The sequence below is a fragment of the Oreochromis niloticus genome, linkage group LG17, assembly GCF_001858045.2.
Source record: "Oreochromis niloticus isolate F11D_XX linkage group LG17, O_niloticus_UMD_NMBU, whole genome shotgun sequence".
Taxonomy (NCBI): Eukaryota; Metazoa; Chordata; class Actinopteri; order Cichliformes; family Cichlidae; genus Oreochromis; species Oreochromis niloticus.
This window is the reverse complement of record NC_031981.2, coordinates 29,215,201-29,223,735: the sequence shown is the minus strand read 5'-3', so window position 1 is coordinate 29,223,735 and position 8,535 is coordinate 29,215,201. Positions and strand designations below refer to the sequence as shown.

At 44.2% G+C, this 8,535-nt stretch overlaps 1 protein-coding gene across 1 annotated transcript; it reads right to left on the bottom strand.

The window, feature by feature from the left end:
* Window positions 1–1,356: 1,356 nt before the first annotated feature.
* On the bottom strand, window positions 1,357–7,202 carry LOC112842580 (uncharacterized). Its single transcript, XM_025899376.1, has 2 exons — window positions 5,157–7,202; window positions 1,357–1,581 (listed from the first exon to the last, which is right to left on the bottom strand). Exons 1-2 carry the CDS (start codon window positions 6,298–6,300, stop codon window positions 1,550–1,552), a joined length of 1,176 nt encoding a protein of 391 aa, XP_025755161.1. The 5' UTR covers window positions 6,301–7,202; the 3' UTR covers window positions 1,357–1,549.
* Between the last annotated feature and the right edge of the window lie 1,333 nt (window positions 7,203–8,535).

Sequence of the window (8,535 nt, the reverse complement as noted above, 5' to 3'; positions counted from 1 at the left end):
AAAATATCAAATATAATAGGATGGCCAGATCAATTAGCATTCATCAAGTATGCTAGCGTTCAAGCTAGTGGGGCTCCTTTGGCAAAGCATACAGTTTGTTTTGGGTTTTTTGAAGCACAGAAATTCATTCTGGAATATCTACAGAAATGCCAAGAATATAAGCTTCTGTGGTACTGGAAGGAAATAAAAGCTTAGCTAAAGCTGCTGCATAGAAAAAGTGGATAGCTTAACATGTGGGTTTAAACAGTGGGCTAAATAATGAAATGAATATCTAAAAATGGTAAAAAGGCTCCTCATGAAAATGTTCGGTAAAGATATAGGCCTACCATGTGGTTTAATTTACTCACTACAGCTTGTACTGCTGTCATTCCAAACAATGTTTGTCATTACAGTTAATATGCATGTATAGACTCACCAATCACTGCATTAGTTAATTCTTTGTGGCATAGATTCAAGAAGGTGCTAGGTACATTCTTCACAGGTTTTGGTCCAAATCAACATGACAGCATTGCACAGACGCCCCAGATTTGTCAGTTGCACATGCATAATGTGAATCTTTGTTTCATCACATTCCAAAGGTGCTCTGTTGGATTGAGATCTGATGACTGCAGAGACCGTTTGAGTACAGTGAACTCTCTGCCATGTTCAAGAAACCAGATTGAGATGATCTGATGTTTGTAAAATGTTGTCGTGTTGGAAGCAGCCACAATATGATGGGTATAATGTGATATGGACATGGTCAACAACAATACTCAGGCTGGCTCAAATGGTATTAGATGGCCTTAAGTATCCCAAGAAAATACGAACCCTAGATACATGGCAGAAGGGGTCCATAATTCCATTTTGTTTTTTGTTTGTTTGTTTTTTACACCAAATTGAGACCCTATTTTTCTGAATACCACAGCGGAAATGAAGACTCATTACATTTTTTCAATCTTATACTGTCCAACTTTGATAGGCCCATGTGAACCTGCTGTTACGTTCTTTGTCCAGGCATGTATTGAACGCAACAAGAAATTGGCCCACTCCCGCTCCACCAAAGCAAGAACACAAACAGTCGTAACTTTTAAAGTGCTAAGCAGCCATTTATTAGCTTCAGCAGTGAGCAGTGCCAAAAATAACAAACAAAACTCCCTAATGGTCCCTACGCTTTCCTACACAAAAATGAAACCCAAACAAAAGACAAATTCACTTACCTAACTTCCTAAACAAAAAAACAGGAGAAAACGTAATCAACAAAAATGGCTTCTCACGCCTACTAGGCTGCTGCAGTGAAGGATATATACAAGGTGAACAAAGTGTACGATTGCTACTTGACCAATTTACAGCTATTTACAACATTGACATAATAATGCCAGACACACACACAAGGTTATACTGGCTGAACACTTTGTCAAAGAGACTCTACACTGCAACGAACCAACACACAGGTTCTTGGTTGAATGGTGGAGATTAGGAGAGAGGGGCCAGGTGGCTGTCATCTGGTAGTTAAATACTGCAGGTGATTAGTCAATTATCCAATCCAAGGACAGGAAGAGACTCCGCCCAGCTACTCAGCAGGCACGCCCAGGTGTCCATCTCCTAAGAGAGAAAAGGGGAAGAAACCGACAGCCATCCTCTGGTTGGAGGAGTCACACATAAAACAAACACCACATTGGATCATAACATTTCCCCCCACCCAAAAATCAAACATTTAACCCCAAATGAAATGTTGATTCAAGACCTAGAGAGGGCATCAGCCATGACATTCTCTGAGCCCTTTTTGTATCGGATTTCAATGTTGAAGTCCTGGAGGAGTAAGGACCAGCGCATAAGGCGCTGGTTGCTGTTCTGCATCCGAGTTAGGAACTGGAGAGGGTTGTGGTCAGAGAACACGACGGTTGGAACGAGACTGGACCCAAGGTACACTTCAAAGTGCTGCAAGGCTAGCAATAAGGCTAAGGCTTCCTTCTCAATTGTGCTGTAATGCAATTGGTGTTTTAGGAATTTTTTGGAAAAGAAACAGACTGGATGGTCAATGCCATTTTCATCCTCCTGCAAAAGCACTGCACCAGCCCCCAAAGCACTGGCGTCCACCTCAAGTTTGAACGGACGTGTGAAATCAGGGGCGGCCAACACCGGAGCACTGCAAAGGAGAGCTTTGGCAGCTTCGAAAGCAAACTGACATGTCTCTGACCACACAAATGGTGATTTTGGACTGGCAAGACTGGTTAGTGGGGCTACTACCTCGGAGAAGTTTTTGCAGAACCCACGATAATAACCTGCCATGCCTAGAAAACGCCGCAGCTCCCGACGCGTCTGCGGAGCTGGGAAATTTAATATTGCCTGCACTTTCACAGCAACAGGGAGGACTTGACCCTGTCCTACTTGTTTCCCTAGGTAGGTTACCACAGCCTTTCCAAACTCACACTTAGCCAAGTTCAGTGTCAGAGAGGCATCACGCAAACGGTCAAATATTTCACTGAGAGTTTTGAGGTGTTCAGTCCAGGTGGATGAATAGGCCACTATATCATCCAGATACACTTCACAATTTCTGACTCCATGTAACACAGTGTTCATCAGTCGCTGGAAGGTGGCTGGGGCATTTCTTAACCCGAACGGCATGACGGTATACTGCAAAAAATGGTCAGGCGTAACAAAGGCACTGATTTCGGATGCACGGTCAGTTAACGGAACCTGCCAGTATCCCTTTAGGAGATCAAGCTTGGTCACGAAGGTTGCTGATCCGACACGGTCAACCAAGTCATCCATGCGTGGGAGTGGGAAAGAGTCTGGTTTTGTTACAGCATTCACTTTTCGGAAGTCATTACAGAAACGGGAGGTTTGATCGGGCTTTGGGACGAGAAGTGATGGTGAGCTCCAAGAGCTATTACTGGGAAGAGCAAAACCATGGTCAAGAAGATACTGGACTTCTTGCTGCATTATGGCACGCTTAGTGGGATTTACTCTATATGCATGTTGCTTTATGGGCTTGTGATCACCCACATCAATATCGTGGCTTAGTACATGCGTTTGAGTGGGGATATCACCAAACAGAGTTGGGTAAGTTTTAATGAGCTCACGGACATCAGATTTGGCGGGATCAGACAGATGTGCTAAATAGACATCCAAGTCAGCCAAGATTTCAGAGTTCCTAAGACGCGCACCAGAAACAGAGCTGTGCCTGTCATCCAACCCATCATCGCAGGGACTATATAAGGGTTGAGAGACGGACACCGACACAATAGGTGACAGACTAGAGCATTCACGATCAATGTACTCCTTCAGCATGTTGATGTGACAGACGCGACTTTTCTTCTTACGATCAGGGGTTAACACAACATAATCGGTTTCACTTAGTTTGCGCTCAATGACATACGGACCGGAAAACTTTGCCTGCAGGGGAGAACCAACGACAGGCAAGAAAACCAACACGCGATCACCTGACTGGAACATCCGTGCTACAGACTTTCTATCAAAATGGGTTTTCATTCTGATCTGAGCCTTTGCTAGCGCGTCACGAGCAAAATTGCAAGCATTATGCAGCCTCTCTTTAAACAAACTAACATAGTCCAGAATGTTTTCTTTCGGACGATGCCTATCTGAGAGAAATTTCTCTCTCAGAAGACGTAGCGGACCACGCACCGTGTGGCCAAAAACTAAATCAGCTGGACTGAACCCCAAAGACTCCTGGCATGTCTCTCTGACGGCGAACAACAGTAGTGGCAACCCTTCATCCCACGCACGGCTTGACTCAGTGCAAAATTTGCGAAGCATGTTTTTCAGAGTTTGGTGGAACCTTTCTAATGCACCCTGACTCTCCGGGTGATACGCGCTAGAAGTGTGATGGGTGACACCGAGCTCTGTCATGACCTGGGCAAAGATTTTAGACATAAAATTTGTGCCTTGATCTGTTTGGATGCGTTTTGGCAGTCCAAAGGTAGAGAAGAACTTAACAAGTGCTTTCACAATCCCACGTGTTTTTAATGAGCGCAACGGAATGGCCTCAGGATAACGGGTGGCAGTACACATCATGGTGAGGAGGTATTGGTTCCCGGACTTTGTTTTTGGAAGAGGACCAACACAATCAACAATGACCTGCTCAAATGGTTCCCCAACGACTGGGATGGGTTTTAACGGAGCTGCTGGAATCACCTGATTTGGTTTACCGGCAAGCTGACATGTGTGGCACGAGCGGCAGAATTTTACCACATCAGATTTGAGACCAGGCCAGAAGAAGTAACGGAGGACACGGTTGTATGTTTTTGTAATTCCCAAATGACCAGACATGATGTGGTCATGTGCTAAGCTTAGGACCTGGGAACGGAATGACTGTGGAACAACAATTTGCTGCACTCCCTCATGTGTGCAGCCAGAACTGGGAGTCCAGTAGCGCATCAGCACCCCATCCTCAATGAGGTAAGATGCAGATTTCCCACACTTAGGTTCCTTCACATAAGCCCAACAGGATGACAAGCTTTCATCATTTTTCTGGGCTTCTATAAGCTTGTCTTTATCTACTGAGAGTGTCATAGCTTCCTCATCAGGCTGAAGCTCTACCGAAACAGGGGTACTTTCACATTCGGGTGGCAAGCTTGTTGGATCTGAATCACTTAAGAAAGAGTCGCTAAGATCCACCAAGTCTCCATGTTTGCGTGCCTGCGCACGTGTCACAGCACACACAGGAAACAAAGGAACACAGTTCGGTGCGGCAAGATCAGAACCGCTAGTGTCTGCAAGTGGTGTTTCAACTACCTCAGGCAACGGAAAAACTTTGCAGCCAGCTAGATCGTTTCCAAGGATGATGTCAATGCCTGCAACTGGTAACTGGGGTCGCACACCAAGTTTAACCTCACCCGACACAAACTGAGACGAGAGCTGCACAGAGTGCAAAGGCACACGCATTACACGCATTCTAACTCCCCAGGCTAACACATCAGCACCACAATAGGATTGAGCTGAGAACGGCAAGACACCCTCACGGATGAGTGACTGTTTTGCACCAGTGTCCCGCAAAATACTAACAGGAGCCCGCTTTTCTTCTCCTATCAATGAAACAAAACCCTTTGACACAAAAGGCTTAAACTCTTCATCTACTTTATCACTTTGAATTACAGTCACATCTTCTAAGGAATGAGGTTTGGTCTGTAGAAGGTTTATTGGGGAAGGAGACTTACCCTTCCTGATCTGTTCCTTTCTTTTCAGAATGGGACAAGCAGCAATGAGGTGTCCCTGCTCATGGCAATAATAACACTCTCTTTCTTCAATGGATGAGGTGGTGGTACGACGGGTGCTCTTTGGAGACCAGATTTGTGGGCTAACTGAGGTCTGTGGGCTGTGAACAGGAGATGAAAACACCGCTTTGTGTGTCAACACAAACTCATCAGCCTGTACAGCAGCAGCGGCAAGAGTTGTAACCTTCTGTTCGTTTAAGTAGGTTACCACTTTTTCTGGGAGTTGACTTTTGAACTCTTCTAACAACACCAACTCACGCAAGTCATCTAAGGTTTTTACTTTTGTAGCATGACACCATTTATCAAACAGAGTTTTCTTTTCTCTGGCAAACTCCACATAAGTCTGGGTGGCAGATTTTTTCACATTCCTAAATTTTTGCCTATATGCCTCTGGCACAAGCTCGTATGCACGCAGGACAGCAGCTTTCACAATGTCATAGTCCAAACTGTCCTCAAGTGAAAGAGCTGTGCATACCTCTTGAGCTTTCCCCACCAATTTGCATTGAAGTAAAAGAGACCATACATTCTTTGGCCAGTGTAGTGCCCCTGCAATGCGCTCAAACAATGTGAAATAAGAGTCTACCTCAGTTTCTCTAAATGCAGGGACTAATTTGATGTGCCTACTTACATCAAAGCTGTCGTCTGGCTTAGGGGATGGCGACTGCGGAGCTGACAGAGGTGTAGGAGGACTGGCAGATACAGAGGCTCCCCTCTCTATCTCCAGAGCCCTCACCCTTAAGTGCATGGCATCCACCTCCAACTGCTGCTTCTTTAACTCCACCTCCTTTATGCGCAGCGTTAACTGCAGCTCTTCCGCAGAAGGGCCAGGTTGAGGAGGGAGATTTTTCAGTGGGGCAGGAATACCAGCAACAGCACCCAGCTCAACACCCTCTGCAGGACCTGGCTCACCAAACAACCCCCTTTCATGCAGTTTAATACACAGGAGCTCTTTAAGCTCCTTCTTCTTTGCATTCAGTGGCACAGTCACATCAAAGAAATTGGCAATAAGAATGAGGTCATCCTTTTTACATCTGTCCAACTTTTCTTCAGTTGGGCCTAAAGTGAAATCCTCCAATTTAAATTCCATACTAACACACACACCCTCCCACACAAGAAAAAACTGCCAACCAGAATAGCAGAGCCAACCAAGAACACAGGCAACCCACCTGCGACAACAGCAACGAAAAAGAACAAAGCACAAAACAGCCCACACTCCAAGCCAGCCCGACGGAAGAAAAAAAAAAAAGAAAAAATGGACGAGCCCCCAATTAATGTTACGTTCTTTGTCCAGGCATGTATTGAACGCAACAAGAAATTGGCCCACTCCCGCTCCACCAAAGCAAGAACACAAACAGTCGTAACTTTTAAAGTGCTAAGCAGCCATTTATTAGCTTCAGCAGTGAGCAGTGCCAAAAATAACAAACAAAACTCCCTAATGGTCCCTACGCTTTCCTACACAAAAATGAAACCCAAACAAAAGACAAATTCACTTACCTAACTTCCTAAACAAAAAAACAGGAGAAAACGTAATCAACAAAAATGGCTTCTCACGCCTACTAGGCTGCTGCAGTGAAGGATATATACAAGGTGAACAAAGTGTACGATTGCTACTTGACCAATCTATTTACAGCTATTTACAACATTGACATAATAATGCCAGACACACACACAAGGTTATACTGGCTGAACACTTTGTCAAAGAGACTCTACACTGCAACGAACCAACACACAGGTTCTTGGTTGAATGGTGGAGATTAGGAGAGAGGGGCCAGGTGGCTGTCATCTGGTAGTTAAATACTGCAGGTGATTAGTCAATTATCCAATCCAAGGACAGGAAGAGACTCCGCCCAGCTACTCAGCAGGCACGCCCAGGTGTCCATCTCCTAAGAGAGAAAAGGGGAAGAAACCGACAGCCATCCTCTGGTTGGAGGAGTCACACATAAAACAAACACCACATTGGATCATAACACTGCCATCAACAACCATTCCACATTCGGAGCATCTCCAAATGCACAGAACATTAAACCTTGAAACAGGTGGGTTACAGGAGCAGAAGACCACACCAGGTGTCACTCTTGTTAGCTAAAAACAGGAAGTTGAGGCTACAGGCTGGCTGGTCTGAGCGTTTCAAAGTCACTTAAATCCCCTTTCCCTGCCATTCTGATACTTGGTTTAACCGATATGCTTAAGTGCACTGAGTCACTGCCAGGAACTGACTGATTAAATAATTGCATTAATGAGCAGCTGAATAGGTGTAGCTAATGAAGTGACCAGCAAGTATATACTTAAATTGTTATATGAATCTATATAATATATAAAATAAATATAAAAGTAGTCTACATCATTTTAATTCAATAGTAATTGAGTATATGGGCATTACATAAAAATGCATGTGCATGTACTTTGAATTTGTATCCAGGTCCTGCAGGACTGAAAACCTGATGTGCAGTCAAAGTGAATTTCCCTAGTTTTTCCAGTACTGTATAATTTGCCTGTGGCTGCTCATATCAAATTCAAACCCTGGTGCTAATGGCAGTGTAACCTTGTATTGTCCAGGTTTCACTTGCACACCAATCCTCTTTTCTCTGCTATAACTGGCAGCTCTGCCTCCTCTATGGTGGCCTGGACTTCACTCAGCCCGGGCTTCAAATCTATTCTACTTGGCTCTCCAATGTTGCGGTGACCTTCCCGATCCAGGACTGCAAAGTCACTTACTGTCTCCCACAATACCAACAAAATGAGGCTTTATTTGTGAAAATCACTCAATCTTGCTAGCTGTCAGGATTATTGGCTGCCAGTTATGAGATTGACAGAATGTAATAAGATGGTGACAACAAACAGCAGTGCCAAAAGATAGTGGGACCTACCTTATTCTTTATCATCAAATATTACAGAGCAGCTGTGTTGGTAATGAATTGTGTGCTGTGTGCAGTGTATTGACATCACCTCGCATCATTTCAGGGTAATGAAGATGAAAATTTGCTAACAGCCTCCTCTTGATAACATGTTGCAAAGCAGCTTATACTCCCAACAGTATCTGATGTGTGTAAAGCAGTTAAAGCCAGTTTTTAATGTTACGTTTCTGTGTGATGCAGAGTGTAGTTTTGAATAATATTGCTGAATACATCTCATGCTGTAGATATTCCAGTGTTACATCACTATAAAGACAATAACCTTGTGTTTAGGCAGATAGAGAGAATTCCCTAACATGCTAAATACACATTGAATGTAACCTTTGAAACAAGCTAGTCTGTCTTATTTAATTTGGGGTTAAAATAATTCATTTTTCCATCTCTCCAACTCAGGGCCAAGGAGACCTGGG